Source organism: Erinaceus europaeus, chromosome 1, assembly GCF_950295315.1.
Source record: "Erinaceus europaeus chromosome 1, mEriEur2.1, whole genome shotgun sequence".
In the NCBI taxonomy this organism is placed as follows: domain Eukaryota; kingdom Metazoa; phylum Chordata; class Mammalia; order Eulipotyphla; family Erinaceidae; genus Erinaceus; species Erinaceus europaeus.
Window position 1 is genome coordinate 87,929,765 of NC_080162.1, and position 26,477 is coordinate 87,956,241.

Consider the following 26,477-nt stretch of genomic DNA (forward strand, 5'->3'; position numbering starts at 1 on the left):
CCGGAGTGATACCATGGCTTTCTGTCATTAATAAGTATATCTTTGGGAGTAGGGCGGTAGCACAGCGGGTTAAGTGCACATGGCGCAAAGCGCAATGACCAGTGTAAGGATCCCGGTTTGAGCCCCCAACTCCCCACCTGCAGGGGAGTTGCTTCACAGGCAGTGAAGCAGGTCTGCAGGTGTCTATCTTTCTCTCTCTCTGTCTTCTCCATTTCTCTCTGTCCTAACAACGACATCAATAACACCAACAATAACTAAAACAAAAGGGAAAATAAATATATTTTAAAAAGTCATGGAATATATTATATATATACTATATATATAGTATTCCATGGATAATATAGACTACTACTCTGCAATCAAAAAAGATATTGTGTTCTTTGAAACAAAATGGATGGAACTAGAGGTGACTGATTATACTTAGCAAAATAAGGGATGAAAGACAACTACCAGAGATTCCACTCATATGTGGAATCTACAGATGTGATACAAGTGGAATTGAAAAAAAAAAAAAAAGGAAAACAAGCAAACAAAACTATTTGTTAAGAATTAATGAAGACCATGATGGTTATCTTTGGGAGTGGGAATACAGAACTTTGTTGGTGGGTATTATAGTAACCTATTAATCACAAAAAAACTGAAAATATATTCTATTTATTTGATAGGACAGAGAAATTGATAGGGGAGAGGAAGATTGAAAGAGGCATCTGTAGCACTGCTTCACCGTTTATGAAGCTTCCTCCTGCAAGTGGGACACGGCTTAATCCCAGGTCCTTGCTCATGGGAACATGTGTGCTCAGTTACTACTGCCTGTCCCACTACTCATTCTCTTGACTCAAGAAGTTTCCTTGAAGGAGGCAAGGCTTGTCCACCATGAGAAGTCAGCTTTTGCCCTTTATCTATGGATGACTTGCTGCAAGGGTAAATGGCCCCAAACTTTTTTTTTTTTTCAATTTATTTATTACCTTTTGTTGCCCTTGTTGTTTTATTGTTGTAGTTACTGATGTCGTCATTGTTGGATAGGACAGAGAGAAATGGAGAGAGGAGGGGAAGACAGAGAGGAGGAGAGAAAGATAGACACTAGTGGTCTGGGAGATGGCGCAGTGATAAGGCTTTGGACTTTCAAGCATGAGGTTCTGAGTTCGATCCCGGCAGCACATGTGCCAGAGTGATATCTGGTTCTTTCTCTCTCCTCCTATCTTTCGCATTAATAAATAAATAAAAATCTTTAAAAAAAAAAAAAGGGGGGGGTCAGGCGGTAGCGTAGTGGGTTAAGCGCAGGTGGTGCAAAGCGCAAGGCCCGGTGTAAGAATCCCGGTTCAAGCCCCCGGCTCCCCACCTGCAGGGGAGTTGATTCACAGATGGTGAAGCAGGTCTGCAAGTGTCTTTCTCTCCCCCTCTCTCCATTTCTCTCTGTCCTATCCAACAATGCCAACATCAGTAACTACAACAATAAAAAACAACAAGGGCAACAAAAAAAGGGAATAAATAAATATTTTGTGGTCCGGGAGGTGGTGCAGTGGTAAAGCTTTGGACTCTCAAGCATGAGGTCGCGAGTTCGATCCCCGGCAGCACATGTGCCAGAGTGATGTCTGGTTCTTTCTCTCTCCTCCTATCTTTCTCATAAATAAATAGAAAAAAAAAAAAAAAACACTTGCAGACCTGCTTCACCATCTGTGAAGCGACGCCTCTACAGGTGGGGATCCGGGGGCTAGAACTGGAATCATTAATGGTGGACCTTGCGCTTTGCGCCATGTGCGCTTAACCTGCTGCACTACCAACCGACTCCACCCCCCCTTTTTTTTTTTTACCAAAAGCACTATAATCTAGTTTATAGTGGTGCTAGGGAGTGAATTTGGGTCTAAGAGCCTCAGGCCTCAAAGGTTTTGCATAACTATTATGCCTATCTCCCCAGTTGTCCCCAGCTTCTTATGAAGTCACTTGGAATACGCTGCCAGGAGATGGCGCAACAGGTAGTATCAGATTGACAAGCACGTGGTCCACAGTTCCCTGCCATCACACTTGCCAGACTGATGCTCTGGTCCTGTCTCTTTAGGAAATAAATGAGTAATAAGGAAGGGAGTACACGCCACTGGGGTTATGGCTGGAGCTCACCACTTGCACACTTTTGTTGTGGTTGTGAAACACACAGAGACACCAGAGCCCTGGGGCACCGCAAGAGAAGCTTCCCCCGTGCGGTGACTCAGGGCTGGAAGCCCGTCCCGGCACCTGGTAAAGTGTGCGTTCTAGCGGGTGAACTATATCCCCGTGCCAAAATATTAAATCTGCCTTATGCCAAATTTGAACATGAAGCCTACTTATGTTTCCTGCTAGACTTGTCTTCCTACCGCTCGCCATCAAACCAGAACAAGGCATTAATCTCCTCAAAAGGGAAAATCGTGACAACTAAAATGGATTAGCAATAGGTTCCTGGCGCGGAGGCGAGGCGACTACGGAACACGGACTCCACAACCATCATCAAGTCTTTGGACGCCAACACAAATCTTTTCTTTCACCCGTCCACCGCGCTGTCGGAGCGGTCATGGCCCCCAGAGCAAGAAATCAACGCGCTGCTGGGACGTCCTGACTCGGGAGACAGCCAGAGTCTCCCTCCAAAGGGAGCAGACAGGCAGGCGCCTCTTAGTGACGTCACGACCCGGCTCCCGGGATGCACCGCGCGGCCGAAGCGCGCGCGCCTCAAACTCGGCGCTTCGTCGCCGGAAGAGCGGCTGTGGTAACTCGCAGTCTGACGGTGGGGGTGGGGGGGCCGCTGACCTCTGTGGACATTGGGGGCTTCTGGGAGCAGCTTGCGTCACCGCAGCGGCGGGATAATACCAGGTAGATCCCAGGGCGCGTTTCCGGTTTCTGTCTTCTCGGAGGGTGGCGACGCGCTCGCTGCTCAACCCTGCGACCGAGGTCTTGGTGTCCCCTGGCGGCTCCCTGGCCCTGAGCCTAAGCCCTAAACTCACGTGTCCTTCCCTGATGGTCGGACAGACAGGACTGCGAGTGAACGTGTGACAAGAAAACTAAACGTTTGCTGACGCGGATGCTCCAGCAGGCCCGGGAGAGAGGTCGGGGTGGGGTGTGAGCTGGGTTTGCTTCCAGCGCCCCCATGCTGCCTCCAGTAACTGAAAAGGGACCCCGAGAGCCATGCAAATGGAAGCCTCACTCCCCCAAACATACTTAATTATTATTATTTTTTTTTTAGTATTTACTGAGGGCCGGAAGGTGGCGCATATGTCACTATACCAAAGGGCCAGGGGTTCGAGTCCTTTGCTCCCCGCCTGCGGGGGGGGGGGGGGGGAAGAAGCTTCACGAGTGGTAAAGCAGGTCTGCAGGTGTCTCTTTCTCGCTCCCTCTCTATCTTCCCTTCTCTCTCAATTTCTCTCTGTCCTGGCAAATAAAATAAAAAGGAAAAACAGGAGTGGTCCGGGAGGTGTCGCAGTGGATAAAGTGTTAAACTCTCTAGCGTGAGATCCTGAGTTCAGTCCCCAGCAGCACGTGTACCAGAGTGATGGCTGGTTCTTTCTCTTTCCTATCTTTCTCATTAACAAATAAATAAAATCTTAAAAAAAAAAATGGGGCGGTAGCACAGCGGGTTAAGTGCACGTGGCACAAAGCTCAAGGACCTGCGTAAGGATCTGGGTTCAAGCCCCCGCCTCCCCACCTGGAGGGCGATGAAACCGGTCTGCAGGTGTGTATCTTTGTTTTCCCCTCCTCTCTCCATTTCTCTCTGTCCTATCCCACAACGACATCAATAACAATAATGGGAAAAAAAAAAAGGGCAACAAAAGGGAAAATAAAGAAATAAAATACACTAAAATTTAAAAAAAGGAAAAATGGCCACAAGGAGCGGTAGATTGTTGTAGTGTGGGCACCGAGCCCCAGTGATAAGCCTGGTGGCAATAAAAATATTATAATGGGGAATCGGGCGGTAGCGCAGTGGGTTAAGGGCAGGTGGCGCCAAGCACAAAGACTGGCGTAAGGATCCGGGTTCAAGCCCCCGGCTCCCCATCTGCAGGGGAGTTATTTCACAGGCGGTGAAGCAGGTCTGTGGGTGTCTCTCTCTCATCTCTGTCTTCCCTTCCTCTCTCCATTTCTCCATTTCTCTGTCCTATCCAACAATGACATCAATAACAACATCTACAACAATAAAAAAACAAGGGCAACAAAAGTGAGAATAAATATTAAAAAATATAATGATAATAAATATATTTATTCATTGATGAGAGAGAGAGAGAGAGAAAGAAAGCCTGGCACATGTGGTCCCAAGGACTGAATTTGGGAGCTCATACTGCACCACATCCCAGGTCACATTCCCCTAGAATTCTGTGTCCCTTTGTGATCTCTTTGCCACAACCAGTGTCTCTTTAGATCAATTCTTTCATTATAGATTGGTTTGCAATTTCTAAAGTTGTATATAAATGGAGCGGTACAATATGCACTCTTTGAACATAAATTACTTTGAGATTCATATAGTATCAGTTCCTTTTTATTGCTGGGTAGCATTCTAATATATATATTTGCATAGAAAACTTGTTTGTTCAGTCACTTATTGATGAGCATTTGGGTTTCTGGCTTAAGGTTACAAATAAATCATTGTAAAAAACACTGGACATATGTGCTCTTCTTTTTTTTTTTTTAATAAAAAGGAAACATTGACAAAAATCATAGGATAAGAGGGGTACAACCCCACACAATTCCCACCGCCAGCCGGAACTCCATATCCCATCCCTTCCCTGATAGCTTTCCTATTCTTTATCCCTCTGGGAGTATGGACCCAAGGTCACTGTGGGATGCAGAAGGTTGAAGCTCCTGCTTCTGTAATTGCTTCCCCGCTGAACATGGGCATTGACAGGTGGATCCATACTCCCAGCCTGTCTCTCTCTTTCCCTAGTGGGGAAGGGCTCTGGGGAAGCGGAGCACCAGGACACACTGATGGGGTTGTCTGTCCAGGGAAGTCTGGTCGGCACTATGCTAGCATCTGGAACCTGGTGGCTGAAAAGAGAGTTAACATACAAAGCCAAACAAATTGTTGAACAATCATGGACCTAAAGGCTGGAATAGTACAGATGGGTTGGGGGGTCCTCCATTTCGTAGATAGCTAGTAGGCATATTTTAGTTAAATTCCAAAGAGCTTGAAACTAGAAGCAGGATTTGACCAAATTTGGAGTAGGGCACCAAAGCAAAAACCCTAGGTTGAGGATGGATGTTTGGCTTCACAGGGGGTGGCGGGTGATGGGATGAGACATTCCCCTGGTGGTGGGAATGGTGTTTATGTACACTCCTAAGTGCTAATTTTTATTTATAAAAAGGAAACATTGACAAAACCATAGGCTAAGAGGGGTACAACTCCACACAGTTCCCACTACCAGAACTCTGTCCCCCACCCCCTCCCCTGATAGCCTTCCTATTCTTTAACCTTCTGTGAGTATGGACTCAAGGTCATTATGGAGTGCAGAAGGTGGAAGGTCTGGCTTCTGTAATTGCTTCCCCACTGAACATGGGAGTTGACAGGTGGATCCATACTCCTAGCCTGCCTCTCTTTCCCTAGTAGGGTGGGGCTCTGGCGAAGTGGAGCTCCAGTGTTCTTTTTTTTTTTTTTAAAGATGTATTTGTAGCGGAGCTCCAGTGTTCTTTTTTTTTTTTTTAAAGATGTATTTGTTTTATGAGTGAGTGAGACCAGAGCATAGCTCAACTGTAACATTTTACAGGGACCTATGGCCTAGGACATACAAATCCTGTGCTATATGACAAAATATCTCCTCAGCATTATTATTATTGTTATTTTCTTTTAGAGAGATAGACACCTGCAGACCTGCTTCACCGCCTGTGAAGTGACTCCCCTGCAGGTGGGGAGCCGGGGTTCGAACCGGGATCCTTATGCCGGTCCTTGTGCTTTGCGCCACCTGTGCTTAACCCGCTGCGCTACAGCCCAACTCCCTGGTTTGAAAAAAATTTTTTTAAAGGATTTATTTATTTATTCATGAGAAAGACAGGCAGAGAGAGAGAAAGAACCAGACATCACTCTGGTACATGTGCTGCTGGGGACTGAGCTCAGGACCTCATGGTTTAGAATCTAGTGTTTTATCCACTGCACCACCTCCCGGACCACCCTGGCTTGAAATTTTTAAGAAACTGTTTCGCTGTTTCCAGAGTGGTGGAATAATTGTGTTCCCATCAACTGTAATTGAAAATTCTGATTGTTGCCCACAGACACAAGAAGTGCTCCACTTCACTTATTATAGAGAAATGCAAATTAAAACTGCACTGAGATACCATCTTACACCAGAGAGAATGGCTTACATCAACAAGCCAGGAAATGACAGGTGTTGGAGAGGTTGTAGAGAAAAGGGAACTCTGAAACACTGCCGGTGGGGATGCAAATTGGTATAGCCCTTTGGAAGATGATATGGAGAGTCCTTAAATACCACTCTTTTGTTTTTGGGTAGAGACAAAATGAGAGGAAAGAGGAAGAGAAAGAAGCACTGCTTTACCTCATGAAGCTTCTTCCCTGCAGGTGGGGACTGGGGACTTGCTTGGGAGTCCAATGCTTTATCCACTGCACCACCTCCCAGACTGGGACTGGGGACTTGAACCTGGGTCCTTGTGCATGGTAACTTGTGCTCAAATTAGGTATGACACCATGCAGCTTGCTTTGTTTATGAGAGAGGGGGATGGAAAAAACTAGAACATCAATCACTCTGGTACAAGTGGTGCCAGGGGTCAAACTCTGGACCTCATGCCTGAAAGTCTGGTGCTTTATCCATTGCAGCTAGGTTGCTAGAGCTAATTTTATGTTTATTCAGTCTTCCCTTCCTATAGATGACCTAAAGACTTTGGATGGCTAGGTTGTTTCATCATGACTAGCTTCTGCTAGTAGCCCAACTGCCATAATTAAGATTTTTTTTTTTTTTTTAACCAGAGCACTGCTCAGCTCTGGCTTATGGTAGTAATGGACTTTGGAGTCTCAGGCATGAGAGTCACTTTGCATCACCGTTATGCTATCTACCCATGCCATATATATATATATATATATTATAGGTACTTTGATTCAAGCTTCCAGCTCACTTGCTGGAACCACAGTCAATACAACATCTGGGTCTCAGTTTTCTTTTTTTTTTTTTTAAATATTTATTTCCTTTTGTTGGTCTTGTAGTTATTATTATTGTTGTTTTTGATTGTAGTCGTTGTTGGATAGGACAGAGAGAAATGGAGAGAGGAGGGGAAGACAGAGTAGGGGAGAGACATACCTGCTTCACCACTTGTGAAGTGACTTCCCTGCAAGTGGGGAGCCAGGGGCTCGAATCGGAATCCTTATGCCGGTCCTTGCGCTTTGTGCCACCTGCGCTTAACCTGCTGCGCTACTGCCCTACTCCCTGGGTCTCAGTTTTCTTTTTTTTTTTATATATATATTTTATTTATTCATTAACGAGAGAGATAGGAGGAGAGAGGGAAAGAACCAGACATCACTCCAGTACATGTGCGGCCAGGGATTGAACTCAGGACCTCATGCGTGAGAATCGAACATTTTATCCACTGCGCCACCTCCCGGACCACGGTCTCAGTTTTCTTATATTAAAATGGAATGGTTATAAATGTAATGTCAACCCATATCTGTGACCTTGGGAGAATTACTGCAGCCTGCAATGGAAGGGATGAGGACACAGAACTCTGGTAGTGGGAATGTTATAGATTTATACCCCCATTCTCTTATAATTTTGTAACTCAGTATTAAATTACTAGTTAAAAAAAGAAGAAAGACAATGTAATCCTATTTATCATTGATTTGTTTATACATGTTAATCAATGCTCATTTTGTGTCCAGTCTGGCACTCAACCCTGTGCAGCTTTTTTTTTTTAACGAAATGTTCCGTGTATTTGCATGTTATCCATCCTTCTCTGAGCATTTAATGAATATGTTACTTGTCTTCTCAAAGCAAGGACTAGGATCTGAAGCCTGGTGTGGAGCATTATCAGTTGTTTTGTGTAACCAAGATTACACAGCTCTGGCTCAAGGTGGTGCTGGTGATTGAACCTGGTATCTTGGAGCCTCTTAGGCAAGAGAATCTTTTGTATAAGTATTGTACTATCTCCCCAGTCTGATATTAGCTTGATTAAATGATGCATGGTTCCTGTAATGTGATATCTAGCAATCAGAAAAGGTATTGTAAGAAGTAATACGAAATGAAAGGTTTTCTTTTTCTTTTTTTTTTTTTTTTAAATTTCTTTATTGGGGAATTAATGTTTTACATTCAACAGTAAATACAATAGTTTGTACATGCATAACATTCCCCAGTTTCCCATTTAACAATACAACCCCCACTATGTCATTTATCATCCTTGAAACGAAAGGTTTTCAAAGCCAGAAAGTACAGGATAAGGTTATTAGCAAAGGAAAAATATTTCAGGCAACACATTTTTTTTTTTTCTTTCTGATAGTGGGTAAGAGAGAGACATTGTTGGGAGTTGGGCGGTAGCACAGCAGCAGGTTAAGTGCACGTGCCGCCAAGCGCAAGGATGGGAATAAGGATCCAGGTTAGAGCCCCCGGCTCCCCACCTGAGGGAAGTCGCTTCACAGCTGGTGAAGCAGGTCTGCAGGTGTCTATCTTTCTCTCCCCATCTCTGTCTTCCCCTTCTCTATCCATTTCTCTCTGTCCTATCTAATGATGAGGACATTAATAACCACAATAATTACAACAACAATGGAAAACAAGGACAACAAAAGGGAAAATAAATGGATATTAAAAAATAAGTAAACAAACAAAAAGAGAGATTGCAGCACAACTCCACTGCTCATGAAGCTTCCCCTTTGAACGTTGCTCTTGTGTTGATGGGGACTCAAACCTGAATCCTTGAGCATAACAGTGAGTACTCTGCCAGGTTCCATGTAAGTTGTTTTTTTGAACCACAGCCTTGTGCATATTCAATTTCACTACTGAGTTACTTTCTCATTCAGACAGAGACAGGGAGAGAGACATCAAGGGAGAGACACAACAGCACCAAAGTTCCCTTCATTGCCATGACACCTCCCATGCTGTGCCATCGTTCAAACCTGGTCTCTTGGTAAGTCTTACTGGGACTTGGCATGAAGGATTGTATTTGGGGCCTGCTTCCTTATTCCTTCTCTTCCTCCTCCCCCTCCTCCTCCTCCTCTCCTACCACTTCCTCCTCTACTTTTATCTCTCCCCTCCTTCCTCCTCCCTCCTTCCTTTATAACAGTGATTGAGAATATAGAACTAGCTGCCTGGGAAGTAGTACAGTGAATCAAAACAAGCATGAAGTTTTGAGTTGAGTCCCCATACAGGGCATATACCAGTGTGATTAACTTTGGTTCTCTCTCTCAACCTCATTCTCATCTTTCATTAATAAGTTAATAAGTAGGCCTTTTAAAATAAATAAAGTTAACAGTTTTACCTTAAAATAAAAAAGACAGCCCAGTTTGAATACCTTACGTGCCTTTTACCAGAATGACTCGAGGAGGCCTGTGTCTCAGTTTCCCTGTCAAAAGGATGATACCATTAATAATATGACCTCATCCCTCATCAGGCTGTTGTAAGGATTAAATGAGCTTAGAGAAGAAAAAGGATAGTGACTGGTACACAGTAAAAGCTACCTAAACTTGATGAATTTAAGTTTTGCAGGTGAGGGAACAGGCACAGAGGAGTTAAGCTGTGTAAGTTGTAAAACTTGTAAATGATAAATGTGGAAATAAAACTCCAGGAATTGTGGTTTCAGAGCTTATACATAAGTTTTTTAAAAAAGATTTTATTTAGTTATTAATACAAGATGGAGAGGGAGAGGGAGAGAGAACCAGAGAGAGCACATGGGATGTCAGGGATCAGACTTGGGACATGTTCAAGTTCAGCGCCCTATTCACTGCAGAAGACCCTAATTTATCATTTATTTGTTCATCATTATTTTTTATAAACTTTTTAAAAAGTTTTAAACTTTATTTATTTATTCCCTTTTGTTGCCCTTGTTGTTTTTATTGTAGTTATTATTGTTGTTATTGATGTCGTCACTGTTAGATAGGACAGAGAGAAATGGAGAGAGGAGAGGAAGACAGAGAGGGGGAGAGAAAGACAGACACCTGCAGACCTGCTCCACTGCCTGTGAAGCGACTCCCCTGCAGGTGAGGAGCGGGGGGGGGGGGGGGGGGGGGGGGGGGGGGGGGGCTCGAACTGCGATCCTTACATTGGTCCTTGCACTTTGCGCCACCTGCGCTTAACCTGCTGCACTACTGCCCAAGTCCTCATTATTTTTAAAACCAGAGCACTGCTCAGCTCTGTTTTATGGTGGTGCTGTGGATTGAACCTGGGAACTTTAGTGCCTCAGACATGAAAGTCTTTTTTGCATAGCCATTATGCTATTTCCCCAGTCCAATTAAAAAAAATTTTTAAAAATTATTTATTTATTCCCTTTTGTTGCCCTTGTTTTATTGTTTTAGTTATTGTTGTTGTTATTAATGTCATTGTTGGATAGGACAGAGAGAAATGGAGAGAGGAGGGGAAGACAGAGAGAGGGAAAGAAAGATAGACACCTGCAGACCTGCTTCACCACTTGTGGAGCGACTCCCCTGCAGGTGGGGAGCCGGGGGCTTGAACCGGGATCCTTACATCAGTCTTTGCACTTAACCTGCTGCGCTACTACCCGACTCTCCAATTAAAAAAATTTAAGTTGTATTTATTTCACGGGAGTGGCCAGAGCGTGACTGGCATATGCTGTGCCAGGTATTGAACTTAGGACCTCATGCTTCTCAGTCCAGTACTAAAATCCCAATTGTGTCATCTCTCAGGCCAATTTAATTTTGCTCTTCATTTAAAAGAAAATATTTTATTTAAAAATTTTTTAATTTTATTTATTGGATAGAGACGGCCAGAAATCTAGAGGGAAGGGGGGTGATAGAGAGGGAGAGACAGAGAGACACCTGCAACATTGCTTCACCACTCGCAAAGCATTCCCTTACAGGTGGGGACTGGGGGCCCCAACCTGGGTGCTTGTCCATTGTCACACATGTGTGCTCAACCAGGTGTGCCACCACCTGGTCCCTAAAAGAAAATCTTTGTGAGGAGGGGGAGGTAGCATGGTGGTTATGCAAAAAGTCTCTCATGCCTGAGGCTCCAAGGTCCCAGGTTCAATCCCCCACACCACCATAATCCAGAGTTTAGCAGTGCTCTGGGGGAAAAAAAAATTGCCAGGCAGTGGCACACTTGGTTGAGCACACAAGTTGCTAAGTGCAAGGTCCAGGGTTTAAGCCCCCACCACCTGCAGGGGGGAGCTTCAGGAGTGATAAAGCTGATCTGTAGGTGTTTTTTTCTTTCCATATCTATCTCCCCCTATCCTCTCAATTTCTCTCCATCCTATCAGACAAAATAGAAAGGAAAAAATGGCCACTGGTAGATGCCAAGCCATAGTGATAATTCTTAAGGCAAAAAAAGAATGTGCACATCACATGAATTACTTCTTACATTTATGATGTCCCTTTTATAAATGAAGCTTGCAGTAGCTGCTCAAACTGTCCCTAGGGAACAGTTTCTGGAAGAGGGAAGAGGGATCTAAGATATAAGCAAGGGCTAAGAGGAGGGTTCCAGCAGGTCTCACAGTGCATTTACTTCCCTTTCAGCACTTTTCTTCCAGGGAGCCCAGAATACCATGGCACTGTGTGCAGGTAAAAAGTAAATTAAAAATGGAAAACCTCTTCTAGATCTCTAGAAGTTTGTACTGGCAAACTGAATCCAAACTGAAGAGTTCAGTCCTTGGCTTTAGGGATAGGGGAATGGATTGAGGAGCCACTTGCATTTCAGTTTGCCTACAGTTCAAAGAAAGAAGCGCTCAAATCAACCAGCAGATTGTGGGGGCTGGCGAGAGAGCTCTCCTAGATTCGGGTACTGTGGTACCTTTTCCCTTGCATCTGGAAAAGTCCCCTGGGGAGGTGAAGCTCCAGCAAAGACAACCAAAACAAAGAGTATGTGGAGCCCTGGGGGTGAGGGTGGGGGAGAATTAAGTGGGAGGGGCAGGAAGTGTTCCTGACCCAGGAAAAGGCGGGAGGAGAGACCTGGAGGCTAAGTTTTCCTGGGCTCTGGACAGTTGGTGATCTGGTACAATCCTGCAAACCTTATTATGAGGAATTTTACTCCGAGGGTGAGGAGATTTTTAACTTCCTAGAGGCTTGGTGGAGTCGTTTCGAGGAGGCTTTTTTTTTTTTTTTTTTTTGGCAAGGGCGACCTTGACTCTCCCATCCATGCACACACACACACACCTCCCCAACTCCCGGAGCCGCTCTGGATCCACACGTCAGGAGTCAGTGCCACCGCGGCTGGTGCAGGGCAGACACGTTTCGTAACCCCCACATCCCGCCCCCCACCCCAAGTGCCACAGGCCCTCGGGCCTCCCAGCCCCGGAGCTCAGGAGCTCTGCTGAGAGGCCGCGCCCGCCTGCCGGCCCCTCCCCGCCCCGCGCCCGCCTTCACCCCGCCCCGCGCCCTCCCGCCCTCCAGAGCGCCGGGAGCGGGCGGCGCCGAGGCTCTTGGCGGGAGATAGGAAAGTGCTTCTGTGAGCGCCTGTGGCGGCAGCTGCCCGGGGAGCAGCGGCGGGACCTGCGGCCACGCTGACACTGTGAGCGCGGCTCCGGAGTCCGCAGCGGGCGGCCCGCACCCCGACCCCGGCCCGGCTCCCGCTCCGGGCTCAGCCGGCAGGCGGGTGGGCGCGTGGCGGCCCGGGCCGGGGGGATGTCTCGGCGGACGCGCGGGTGAGCGGGGCTGGGCGTCTGGGGGGCCCCTCTCCTCCCCCCGGGACCCCTTCCCCCCGCTGCCCGATCCTTCTCGGGCGACCCACGCCCAGCCCCCGCCTCCTCCCTGGAGCCTCTGGGCGCGGCGACCCGGAGGGGAATTGCTGCGTCCCGGGCCGGCCGGGGCTGGGGGCGCGCGCGCGGGGGGGGGGGGGCGGCTCTGGGGGACCCTCGCTCTGCTCCCTGGGCCTCGGGTCTGGGGCGGGCGGGTTTCCTGGGACCCGGGCCAAGACCGGCATGATGTCATTTTTATCTCCCGCCTAATTGCGGGATGGGGGTGGGACGGCTGTGTCAGCTGGAAGGGCCTTTCTGATGCTGGGGAGCCCCCGGGGCGGGAGAGCGGTTCTTTGAGTCCCAGCGAGCGACCAAAACCTGGTAGACTGACACTTGTCATTCAAGCCATTTCGGTAGGCTCGGTAGGCATTTCTTCTCCATATTCGGGGAAGCACCCCAAGCACTCCCCTGGGCCAGAGTATGGTGCTGGGCGAAGGGAGCCCTTTGTCCCCCCCACACACCCGGGTTCCGGGGTGATTGTTTTTCCGAGCCTGTCTTCCTGTTCCCTATGAGGAATTCTGGGCAGCTGGGGCTGAAGGGGAGGAAAAGAGAAGCTGATGTGCTCGGGGCGCCCGGAGCCCAGGGTGGGTCAGTCAGCTTTTTGCTTATCACCCCTGCAAATAAGTGGCAGTGGGGTCTGTCGATCCCTTACTTTTACCTCTGGTTCTAGACCTGAGAGCTCAGGGCCTTTCAGCCTGTCGGGAAATCAGGGAAGCAAAGGAGTTCCTGCCTGGTTTCCTTCCTGGATTCATGCAACCCAGATAGCCTTTAATTCCACTTTAAAGGCAGTGTTTGTGCTGAGTACTCAGGCCAAGGGTAGAGGCTTGTGAAGCACCATGGAATTGCTCTTAGCTGGGAAGCATTTGACCTCTGGGCAGGAATTGCTCTTAGCTGGGAAGCATCTGAATTCTGGGCAGTCATTAGCAGTCCTGACACTGGGTCTGCCCCCTTAGGCCAGTGTTTCTCAGGGCAACTCCAGTTCCTGAGGGCAGTTTTCTGTTCAGGCACTTGCCAGACCCTATCCTGACCTTTGGTTCCGGAAGTATTACTCCTGAGAATGAGAAAAGCTTCACATAACTCCCAGGTCCTCTGCCATTTCACCGAACCAGAGGGATGGGTTATGCAGTTTGGCACCGAGCACTGCACAGCTGTCAGCAGTTTCTTGGCCATTAGCTATACTCTCTGTACTAGTGCCCCATTTCCCACTCACCCTAGGACTCACCTTGGACCCAGGAGCAGAGTCCAGCATATTTGAGATGCAAAGAAAAGTGTTTTGGTCTCCCCTGTGGTTGCCACCACTTGAGTTGACCTCTGTTTCTTTCAGCTGGACTTAGGAGGTGAGGACTGGGAGGTGGAGGTTACTGCCTGGCTCTGTGGACTTGGTGAATGGCTTAACTTCTTGAGCTGGAGTTTGCTAATGTGGATAATGAGAAAGCATGTGGTATTTGCTACATTGTTGTACAAAACTCTCCCTAACTATTAAGGTTGTGATCATTCAGTAGTGTATTAAGGAATCAGGGATTCACACTGACTCTTGAAGGAACATTTGCTGAGCTTAATTAATTTGTATTAGAAGCTGGGGGGGGGGGTGGGTAAATAGCATAATGGCTATGCAAAGAGACTCGAGCCTGGGGCTCCAAAGTTCCAGGTTCAGTCCCTTGCACCACCATAAACCAGAGCTGAGCAGTGCTCTGGTAAAAGAAAAAAAAAAAAAGGGTGGGGGGATGGGTAGTCGGGCAGTAGCACTTGGCGCAAAGTGCAAGGACTGGCGCGTGTAAGGATCCAGGTTCAAGCCACTGGCTCCCCACCTGCGGGGGAGTCGTTTCACAGGCGGTGAAGCAGGTCTGCAGGTGTCTATCTTTCTCTCCCCCTCTCTGTCTTCTCTCTCCATTTTTCTCTGTCCTATCTAACAACGACGACATCAATAACAGCAGCAATAATAACTACAACAACAATGAAAAACAACAAGGGCAACAAAAGGGAAAAATAAATAAATATAAAAAATAATAAAATAAAAGGAAGAAGCAGATGCTGGGTGCTGGAGAATCAGATGAATTCTATCACAAAGTTGTCTGGGACAATTGACTTTTTTTTTTTTTTTTTTTGCCTCCACGGTTATCACTGGGGCTCTAGAACCCACTGCTGGAGGCCATTTTCCCCATTTTTTTGCCCTCGTTCTTGTTGTTATTTTGTTTTTGTTGTTGGATAGGACAGAAAGATATGGAGAGAGGAGGGGAAGGCAGAGAGGGAGAGAGAAAGATACCTGCAGACCTGCTTCACTGCTGTGAAGTGAACCCCTGCAGGTGGGGAGCCTGGACTCCTTATACATCTGGAATCTTTATACATCAGGCCATGTGTGCTTAACCTGCTGCACTACCACCCACCCCTTGAGGCAATTGACTTTTAAAGCTGGCTCTTTTCTGTTATTTATACCTTGTAAAATTGTTGCCTCCTTACTTCTCTATGGTGAAGAAACCCTTCCCATGAATTTGGCTAGGAAAGATAGGACAAAGCTGAATTTTGGATCCTCCTCTGATGTTTTGCTGAATTTACTGTCCCTTCCTTACCTACTTCTATCAAGTTTACTTCTCCTTTTTTGAAAAAAAAAATTTATTATCTTTGGTAGTCGGGTGGTAGCCCAGGAGGTCAAGTGCACGTGGCGCAAAGTGCAAGGACTGGCATAAGGACCCGGGTTTGAGCCCCCGGCTCCCCACCTGCAGGGGAGTCGCTTCACAGGTGGTGAAGAAGGTCTACAGGTGTCTGTCTTTCTCTCCCCCTCTCTGTCTTCCCCTCCTCTCTCCATTTCTCTCTGTCTTATCCAACAACAATAATAACTACAACAATAAAACAACAAGGGCAACAAAAGGGAATAAAATAATTATGAAAAAATTTAAATAAATTATTATCTTTATTTATTGGATAGATACAGCCAGAAATCAAGAGGGAAGTTGGTGATAGAGAGGGAGAGACCTACATCACTGCTTCACCACTTGTGAAGCTTTACCCCTGTGGGGACTGGGGCCTTGAACCTTGGTTCTTAAGCATTGTAACGTGCATTCAACCATGTATACCACATGGCCCACAATTTTACTTCAATGAGCATTTTTTTTTTTTACATTTATTTATTTCCCTTTTGTTGCCCTTGTTGTTTATCGTTGTTGTTGTTATTGCTGTCGTTGTTGGGTAGGACAGAGAGAAATGGAGAGAGGAGGGGAAGACAGAGAGGGGTAGAGAAAGAGAGACACCTGCAGACCTGCTTCACCACCTGTGAAGCAACTCCCCTGAAGGTGGGGAGCCGGGGGCTCGAACCGGGATCCTTATGCCGATCTTTGTGCTTTGCGCCATCTGCGCTTAACCCGCTGAGCTATGCCCGACTCCCTGAGCATTTTTTTTTAACCTTTATTTATTTATTGGCTAGAGACAGCCAGAAATTGAGAGGGAAGGGGAGTGATAGAGGAGAAAAACAGAGACACCCGCAGCCCTGCTTCACCACTTATGAAGCTTTTCCCCGGCAGGTGGAGACTGGGGACTCAAACTCAGGTCCTTGTGCATTTGTGACATGTATGCTCAATCAGGTGTGCCACCTGGCCACCTGTGAGGTTTTTTTAAAATTTTTATTTGTGTGTGTGTGTTTGTTTAACCACCTTCAGTGGTTAAATAAATATTAAAAAAAAAAAAAAAGATGATCCTTGCACATGCAGTGGTAACTTGGGCACTCAACCAGGTGTGCCACTGCCTAGCCCCTATTTTCCTTTTATCTTAATTTACTTTGGATAGAGACAGAGAAGTTTAGGAGGAAATAGGGAAAGAAGCACTGCTACACCACTCATGAAAACGTCACCCTGAAGGTGGGGAGTGGGGTCTTGAACCTGGATCCTTATACTGCCTGGCCCCTGTCCTCCACTTACCTTTTGCTTGCTTTCCCCCACAGTGAGGAGCTGGATGAGCTGCACTACCAGGACACAGACTCAGATGTGCCTGAACAGAGGGATAGCAAGTGCAAGGTGAAATGGACCCATGAGGAGGTGAGAACACGGAGGGGGTTGGGGTGGATAGGGGCTGGACCAGGAATGAAGTCTGATATGTGTTTGATAATGCAGACCGGAGCAGAGAGAAGCCATGGAAAGAAGCAAATGGGTCCTCTAATTTTCCTAGTGTCTCTTTTCAGAGCATTCCTGGGGATTCAATATTGACTCTCAGGCATGAAGAGATGTCTCTTAGATTTTAAGGCCAGCTATTGATTATTTATTTATTTATTTACTTATCAATCAATAATCTTAAAAGAGAGAAAGATAGATACAGGAGTGGGAAAGAGACCAGAACACTGTTCAGCTCTGGCATATGGTGATTGAACTTGTGACTTTGGAACCTCAGGCATGCAAGTCTTTATTTAAATTTAATAAAATTTTTTTTATTATCTTTATTTATTGGATAGAGATAACCAGAAATCGAGAGGGAAGGGGGGTGATAGAGAGGGTGAGAGACAGACATCTAGAGCACTGCCTCACCACTTGTGAAGCTTTCCCCCTGCTGGTAGGGGGAAGGGGCTCAAATCTGGGTCCATGTACATTGCGCTCAACCAGGTGCACCACCACCCAGCCCCTTGGAAGTCATTTTGCACAACTGTTCTGCTACTTCTGTTTTTTTTTTTATTATTTTCATAAAATTAATCATATTGAATCTTGTGACATTAGATTTGAATTGATTTTTTTTTTATTTAACCAGCTATATGAAAATATAACTAATATGCAGTCAGTTTTACCTTTTTTTTTTTTTTTTTTCAAGAGCATTGCTCAGCTCTGACTTTTGGTGGTTGGGGACTGAACCTGGGACCTTTGGTGCTTCAGTCCTGAAAATGTTTTTTGCATAACCATTTTGCTGTCTCCCCAGCCCTTTTTAGATTGAACAGTTCAAAGAGTTTTCAGAAATGTGTGGAGCTACACACACAAGCACTAACCTACTTATCTCTCACACTTTGTTTCCTTTGTGGTTCATTTTTCTGGAGCCAGGCAGTGGCTGAGCCAGTGTCTCTGATTTGCTTTGCTTATTCTTGAATATCCTACAAATAAAATCAGCTGCACATTTTTATATCTGAGCTTTTTCCTCAGCATAATATTGTATAATTCAGTAACTTGGTATTTTTTTTTTCCTTTTTTAAGATTGACTTCGGGAGTTGGGTGGTAGTGCTGTGTGTTAAGCACAGGTGGCGCAAAGTGCAAGAACTAGCATTAGGACAGCGGTTCGAGCCCCCGGCTCACCACCTGCAGAGGAGTTGCTTCACAAATGGTGAAGCAGGTCTGCAGGTGTCTCTCTTTCTCTCCCCTCTCTGTCTTCCCCTCCTCTCTCCATTTCTCTCTGTCCTATCCAACAATGACAACAACAATAATAACTACAACAATAAAAAAACAAGGACAACAAGAGAAAATAAATATTTTTTTAAAATTAACTTCATGTATTACATATGAGAGAGAATATCACATGAGACATAAATGACAAAGACCACCACTCTAGTACTTGTTCTGTCAAGGATCAAGTTGGGAGCTTTGGGCACTCAGATCTAGTGCTCTACCAGTTGAACTATTTCCCTGGCCAAATTTTTCTTCTTCTTTTTTCTTCTTTTTTTTTCCTGTTACTGTTAGTATTGTCTTTATTATTGCATCACTATAATAACTTCCATCTTCATCAAATAATGAAGTTACATTCATCATGACAAATGGCACCATGTTAAAAAAATTGTCTACCTTCATTTAAAGACTCAACAAATTATTTTTATTGCTGAATGGGTATTCTGTTCTGACATTTTAATGGGCATTTGGGCTATTTCTAGTTTCTAGCTATTGTGAGTAGACTGCTGTGAATGTTTTTCATAAGTCTTTTTTAAGGATTAGGTTCTAATTTTTTTAAAAAATATTTTATTAATTTAAAAAAATATTTATTTATTCCCTTTTTGTTGCCCTTGTTTTATTGTTGTAGTTATTGTTGTTGTTATTGATGTTGTTGTTGGATAGGACAGAGAGAAATGGAGAGAGGAGAGGAAGACACCTGCAGACCTGCTTCACTGCTTGCTAAGTGACTCCCCTGTAGGTAGGGAGCTGGGGGCTCGAACCATGATCCTAACACCAGTCCTTGTTCTTTGCACCACCTGCACTACCACCCGACTCCCTATTTATTTATTTTAATGAGAAACAGATGGAGGGTAAAAAAGGGAAGGTGAGAGACAGAGATAGATAAACAGACCTAGACCAGAGCACTGCTCAGCTCTGATTTATGGGAGTGCTAGAAATTGAGCCTCTGACCTCAGAGCCCCAAGCATAAGTCTCTTTTGCATAACCATTATGCTCTCTCTCCACCTCCTAGGCTTGAATTTCTGAAGGGACAGTAGTTGGGTATAGATTTGGTATAGTTTTTGTTTATTTTTACAGACACGGTTAGATCTTTTTCTTAATTGGTTATACATTTTAGATCCCGACTGTTCTTATCTTTGGATATGTATAGGTCTCTCTCTTTCTTTTTTCAATTTTTTAAAAATATTTTCCCTTTTGTTGCCTTGGTTGTTTTTCATTGTTGTTGTATTTATTATTGTTATTGATGTTGTTGTTAGAGAGGACAAAGAGAAATGGAGAAAGGAGGGGAAGACAGAGGGGGAGAGAAAGATAAACACCTGCAGACCTACTTCACCACCTATGAAGCGACCCCTCTACAGGAGGGGAGCCAGGGGCTTGAATCGGGATCCTTATACCAGTCCTTGCACTTTGTGCCAGCTGTGCTACCGCCTGGCTCCCTCTCTCTCTCTTACTATTATGTGAGTAGTAAAACACTCTTACTCTTCAGTTATAAAATGTTTCTTCAGAGGAGTCGGAATCAAACTGCTTCTCAGTGAACCAGAGTTGGTTCTGGCTCTTGTGGGCTTACAAGAGCATACTAGAGCTTGTGTCCACTGTCCCCCACCCACCCACAGCTCCCATGCTGAGTGGCAGAGATAAGACACTTACACAGGCCTGTGGGTGTTCTCTGCTCATTGGAGCTGCTGGCAGTATCTGTCTGCTCACTGCTGATCCCTACTGCCTCTCTGCACAGAAGAAGTGCTTATAATTGCTGAGATGCCTCCTTTAGGAGAGGTTATCATTATCTGAAAGCGGTTAGGGAATGTTTCATGCATAAGAATCTGGAAATGCAGCATTCAGGCAAGATTATTAAAATACATACAAGTGGGCCTTACTTGCCTTCTGTTTTAAGATTCTATAATCCATTGTGTGAATGGCACATATTAAATAGTTCTCATTAAATTAAGAAAAAAGAAAAGAATTTGATTGAGGAATATTTTCCATACAGTCAGTTGCCACCATTGAAAGTAGTTCAGTGATAGATTACCATGAAATGACCAGCATCATTGCTCTGTAAAATTCTTTCACATCCCAAATCACCCCTTGCTCTCCATGGCTGCTTGTCCCTCTCTCCCCCCCTCCCTCCAGGGGTGACCTCAGACTACATTTTTGTTTACTTTTTCTCCAGTTTCATATACATGATACAGGGGCATCATTTACTTGTCTGTGTCTGGCTTGAAAATGCTATTGAGAGTCTATGTTGCATCAACAGTCGTTTGTTTTCAGGACAGTATTTAACATGTACTGTTTGCTTCACACTGCTGCCTTTGATTCTGCCTGTTTTCCAGACTTCAGTGCTCAAATATCGTCTCTGGTCTGGGTGCTTGTAATGGCCTCCTCCTCCCTTCCATTCTGCCCCTCTCACAGTCCCATTTCCTGTAGCTGTCAAAGCGAATCTCACAACAAGCACAACGGACCATGACCACCCACTGTTAAATGCACTGGTGGTTTTTGCATGTCCTAGAGATCAGGTTAGTCATGCCTGTGGTGTGGTCTCTGACATCCCCTCCAGAATCATCTTGCACTTCTCTCTCACCTGCTTCCTGCATACTGACTGCACTAAACTCCTTCATCTTTGTCCCGTTGTCTTCCTGCATAGTTGGTCACCATCTGCCTCTCCATCATGCCCAACATGGGTGGCTTTCCATTTCTTTTTCTTTGTTGGAGAGAAACCGAGACATCACAGCACTGAAACTTTCTTCAGTGCTGTGGGGGCTGGGCTCGAACCAAGGTTGTGCACATGACAAAGCAGCACACTATCCAAGTGAGCTATTTCACTGGCTAAGGTGGCTTTTCATTTCTCTGTGGGAGCCTTTTGGTGCCCACCTCCCTCTAGACCTCAGGTCTAATTGAATGAATGGGTGGGCTTTTCCTTTTGGTGAGGAAGCACATGCTCCCTCATGAGCCTCATGGGTTTGAACTGAGTCCCATCTTTCTGACAGGACGAACAGCTGAGGACCCTGGTGAGGCAGTTTGGACAGCAAGACTGGAAGTTCCTGGCCAGCCACTTCCCTGTGAGTGTGTCCCTCTGTGTTCCTGTCCCCAAGCAGCCAGGGTTCTGGGGCAAAAAAATCTTCCTAGGCAGGGCAGAGCCCTTCCTTCCCAGACTGGCATTGAAGACACACTCATATCTCCACATCCCGGCCTCAGCATGCGTCATGGTCTTCTGGCTCTGTGACCTACCTGGTAGTGAGTGTTCAGCAGCTTATTTGCATTTCTCCTTGTCCATCAGGGACACGCTGCTGCTTATTTCTCAGCAGTGAGACTGGAGCTTTGAGGAAATGATACTTGAGTGGACTCTACTGTGAGGCCAGTGCAGAATGCTGCTGCCATCATCCCCAGCACACAGAACCTCCTGGTGATGACAGGAGCTGCCACCTGGGTCACTCAGGCAGCTCAGGGACCAAGTCACCAACCCTTCCGCTCCATTCCTCATCTCCCCCTCTCCCTCTGTCTTGTTATCTGAAGCCTGGAGAAAAGTAAGAAGCCCAGACACAAGTAAGGATCCCTAAGAGGCTCCACGTACTCTCCTGGGGGTTTAAAGGCGCAGTGGTGTCTCCTTGTGTTAGGGGGACAGGAAGTGGCTTCTCTGAGACCTGTGTTCCAGCACGGGGGAGTGTGCAGTGAGTGGGCAAAAGCAGACAAACCCCATCTGAGGAGGGTTGAGCCTCAGGCCTTAGTTCCCAGAGCTCAGTGGTCAACCAGTAACCACTGTCTCAGACATTCTCACAGATCCCTCTTCTCCCCCAGAACCGCACTGACCAGCAATGCCAATATCGATGGCTGAGGGTCTTGAATCCAGACCTTGTCAAGGGGCCATGGACCAAAGAGGAAGACCAAAAGGTGAGCGCTGCTGGCACAGTGCCTCTGTCTGGCTTTCACTTGCCCCAGCAAAGCAAGGAATGGGGAAGCTGCCTTGGGTGTTGGTAAAAGGCATGTAAGTTGGGTGTGAACCATCCTGCTGGCCAGTTTGCATCTTAGACTCAGGGAGGTTGAGTCGGGTAAAGCTTCAGTGGGGGAGGTGAGGCCTGGCAAATCGCACTGGCCTCAGGGTAGCTCCCCCCGACCCCAGGTCATTGAATTGGTCAAGAAGTATGGCACAAAGCAGTGGACGCTGATTGCCAAGCACTTGAAAGGCCGGCTGGGGAAGCAGTGCCGTGAGCGCTGGCACAACCACCTTAATCCTGAGGTGAAGAAGTCCTGCTGGACCGAGGAGGAGGACCGCATCATCTGTGAGGCCCACAAGGTGCTGGGCAACCGCTGGGCAGAGATTGCCAAGATGCTGCCAGGGAGGTGAGCCGCCATGGTGGGGCTCAGGGGTGTGGTGGGTGGGGTCATCACCCTGGGAGCTGAGAGCATCCACAGGCCTATCTCTCCACCCTTGTGATTTTTTTTTTCTTTAACTTTTTACCAGAGCACTGCTCAATTTTGGCTTCTGGTGGTGCCGGGGGTTGGATCTGGGACCTCAGAGCCTCTGGCATCAAAATCCTTTTGCAGAAACATTATGCTGTCTTCCCAGCCTTTTCCTTTATGATTTAAAAAAAATTTTTATTTGTAAAATGGAAACACTGACAAGACTATAGGATAAGAGGGGTACAGTTCCACACACTTCTCACCACCAGAACTCCGCATGCCATCCCCTCCCCTGATAACGTTCCTATTCTTTTGTTAAAAAATTTTTTTAAATATTTACTTATTTATTCCTTTTTGTTGTCCTTGTTTTATTGTTGTAGTTATTATTGTTATTAATGTCATTGTTGTTGGATAGGACAGAGAGAGAAATGGAGAGAGGAGTGGAAGACAGAGAGGAGAGAAAGACACCTTCAGACCTGCTCTACTGCCTATGAAGCGACTCCCCTGTAGGTGGAGAGCCGGGGGTTCAAACTAGGATCCTTCCACAGAACTTTGTACTTCACGCCTTGTGCGCTTAACCCGCTGCACTACAGCCCGACTCCCCCCCCCCCTTTTTTTTTTTTTAACATATTTTATTTATTAATGGGAAAGATAGAGTAAGAAAGAGCCAGACATCACTCTGGCACATGTGCTGTCGGGGATTGAACTCTGGACCTCAGGTTTGAGAGTCCAATGCTTTATCCACTGCGCCACCTCCCGGACCATGATAGTTTTCTTATTCTTTTTTTTTTTTTTTTTTTAATATTCATTTTCCCTTTTTGTTGCCCTTATTATTATTTTTTATTATTGTACTTGTTATTGTTATTGATGTCTTCATTGTTGGATAGGACATAGAAATGGAGAGAGATGGGGAAGACGAGGAGAGAAAGATAGACACCTGCAGACCTGCTTCACCGCCTGTGAATCAACTCCCTGCAGGTGGGAAGTTGGAGGCTTGAACCGGGATGCTTACGCCCATCCTTGTGCTTTGTGCCACCTGTGCTTAGCTGCTGCGCTACAGCCCAACTCTGTTTTCCTATTCTTTAACCCCCTGGGAGTATGGGCCCAGGGTTATTATGGGTTGCAGAAGGTGCAAGGTCTGGCTTCTGTAATTGCTTCCCCGCTGAACATGGGTGTTGACAGGTCGATCCGTATTCCCAGCCTGCCTTTCTCTTTCCTTAGTAGGGCAGGGACCTGGGGAGGTGGGGCTCCAGGACACATTGGTGGGATTGTCTGCCCAGATAAGGCTGGATGGCATCATGGTAGCGTCTGGAACCTGGTGGCTGTAAAAAAGAGTTAACATATAAGGCGAAACAAATTGTTGACTAATCATGAACTTAAAGGCAAGAATATTTCAGATGAAGATTTGGGGTCTCTATTTTGGAATTAGCTTATAGGTCTATTTTAGGTATATTCCAAGGGGCCCATGACTTTACTAGTTTTTGCCTGAGCCTGGCAGATGGACCTTTTTTGTTCTTTTTTCTTTGTCTCCAGGGTTATCACTGAGGCTTGGTGCCTGCACCATGAATCTACTGCTCCTGGTGGCCATCTTTTTCCATTACTGCTGTTGCGGTTGTCTTTGCTGTTGTTGTTGGATAGGACAGAGAGAAATTGAGAGAGGAGGGGAAGATGGGGAGAGAAAGATAGACATCTGCAGACCTGCTTCACCGCTTGTGAAGTCCCTCCACCCTCCCCATAGGTGGGGAGCTGGTGGCTCAAACTGAGATCCTTGTACCTCTTATCACTGTGCTACTGCCCAGTCCCCCTATGATTTTTAATAGTTAATTTTTTTGTCATGATAGTGTGGTTCTGGGAGAGAGAGGAAATAAAATACCAGATGGTGTATTTCCCCTGAAGCCTGTCAAACTCAAATCGGAGCATATTATCTGAAGATGGGGTGATGACTCAGACCTCTTTCCCCATGTAACCTGCTTGGGTCACTGGATGCCGCTGGCCTTACCTCCAGGTCCCTCTGTCTCTAAAGTTTACCCTGTCTCTGCTTTGTTCCCTTTTTGGTTTATCTGACACAATGGGTTCTGTGGTCCTGGAACACCCTCTGCCTCTTGCCCACCGTGCAGCCAATACCCTGCTGTCCTCAGCCCTCGGTGACAGTATGGTGCCACAGAGGAATTTTCTCTGAGCTTCTAGATTGTGGTCACTCTCTGACCACCTTCCAGTGCCCACATTGGCCTCCTGAGCAATGTTATGGCCTTGATGATTTGACATAACACCTGCCTTATTTTCTGATGTGTCCTCGGGGCCTAGTGTTATGCCTGGCATGTAACTGGGGCTTTATAAATGTATGTGAACAAATGAACAAGGCATGTTATATATATAGTTTGGGGACACCCTACATTCTGATTTTGGGCATAGGGGAGGAAGGATTTGGGGGTCAGTACAGTTTCTCTGGAATCAGGACCTGTGACACAGAGGGTCAGGTCCATCAGATTTATTTGAAGAAAGGATCTCACCTGAAGGGGGAAGAATGGCTCCCCCCCCACACACACACACACATACACCACAGGTGGTGGGAAGTGGGGCTTTGAACCTGGGTCCTTGTACACTTTGACATAACGCTCTCAACCTGGTGCACTGTCACCTGGGTCCTATCCTGATACATTCTATGTGTGTGCATGTGTGTTGAATGAGTGTGACTATGGGTTCACATAGTAGAGTCCTTCCATCTATCCTTCCTCTCCTCTTTTTTCTTTCTTTCCTTCCTCCTCCCTCCCTTTTTTTTTTTTTTTACTTTCTATCAAAGCACTGTTCAGCTCTGGCTTGTGGTATAGAGGATTGAACCTGGGACTTCAGAGTCTCAGGCATGAAAGTCTTACATAACTACTGTGCTATCTCCCCCATTCCAGAGTTCTCTTGATATGGAGAAACCCCTGTGCTTGTGGTTTGAGTAGCCCTTGGCCGTCTTCTATGACATCTGCCCGGGGCTGGTCCCCAGATAAAGTCAGGTGTAAGCTGCTGACAGCCACACTCACAACAGCTGAGGGTTGGCTTCACTGCCTGTGTAGAGACTCAGCCAAGCCCTATTGGCATCCCCCGCCCCGGTCACCTGCCTGCTCAGGGTCATGTTTTGACAGGAGAATTGCTCAGATATACATCCTTATCTTAGACTGGTTGCTTATATTGCTATTCCTTGCTCACAGTTTAGGGAAAAAGCCCTCTGCCAGGAGCCCCAAATAGAGAAGAACCGGCAGTGTCCTCAGCATGTTGGTGCTACTATAGTTCTAAAAAAAAAAAAAGACTTAATTTAAAAAAATATTTATTTTCCCTTTTGTTGCCCTTGTTTTATTTTGTAGCTACTATTGTTATTATTGATGTCATCGCTGTTGGATAGGACAGAGAGAAATGGAGAGAGAAGGGGAAGACAGGTGGGAGAAAGACACCTGCAGACCTGCTTCACCACTTGTGAAACGACTCCCCTGCAGGTGGGGAGCTGGGGCCTTAAACTGGGATCCTTATGCCAGTCCTTGCGCTTTGCATCATATGCGTTTAACCTGCTGAGCTACCACCCGACTCCCTGTTGCTATTCCCCCCCCCCCCCCCAACGCCATGGCACTTCAAGTGTTGTCTTTCTTCCTTTTTTTTTTTTTTTTTAATTTCTTTATTGGGGAATTAATGTTTTACATTCAACAGTAAATACAATAGTTCGTATATGCATAACATTTCTCAGTTTTCCATATAACAATACAACCCCCGTAGTCTGGGAGGTGGCGCAGTAGATAAGGCTTTGGATTCTCAAGCATGAGGTCCCAAGTTCAATACCCGGCAGCACATGTACAACAGTGATGTCTGGTTCTTTTTTTTTATTTTTTTATTGGGGAATTAATGTTTTACATTCAACAG

The 26,477-nt window shown here is 46.1% G+C and overlaps 1 protein-coding gene across 2 annotated transcripts in view; it reads left to right on the forward strand.

Annotated features, from left to right (window-relative positions):
* The first annotated feature begins 2,653 nt into the window (after positions 1–2,653).
* MYBL2 (MYB proto-oncogene like 2) overlaps positions 2,654–26,477 on the forward strand; it is a 50,069-nt gene continuing 26,245 nt past the window's right edge. The window contains exons 1-5 of one of the 2 annotated variants that reach the window (XM_060190391.1): positions 2,654–2,838; positions 16,775–16,868; positions 21,170–21,241; positions 21,978–22,070; positions 22,300–22,520. In XM_060190391.1, the coding sequence (XP_060046374.1) occupies positions 2,669–2,838; positions 16,775–16,868; positions 21,170–21,241; positions 21,978–22,070; positions 22,300–22,520 (650 nt within the window). In that variant the 5' untranslated portion in view covers positions 2,654–2,668. Of the gene's footprint in view, positions 2,839–12,516; positions 12,751–16,774; positions 16,869–21,169; positions 21,242–21,977; positions 22,071–22,299; positions 22,521–26,477 lie in introns of those variants that run through there. The other variant, XM_060190395.1, reaches the window with a different exon arrangement.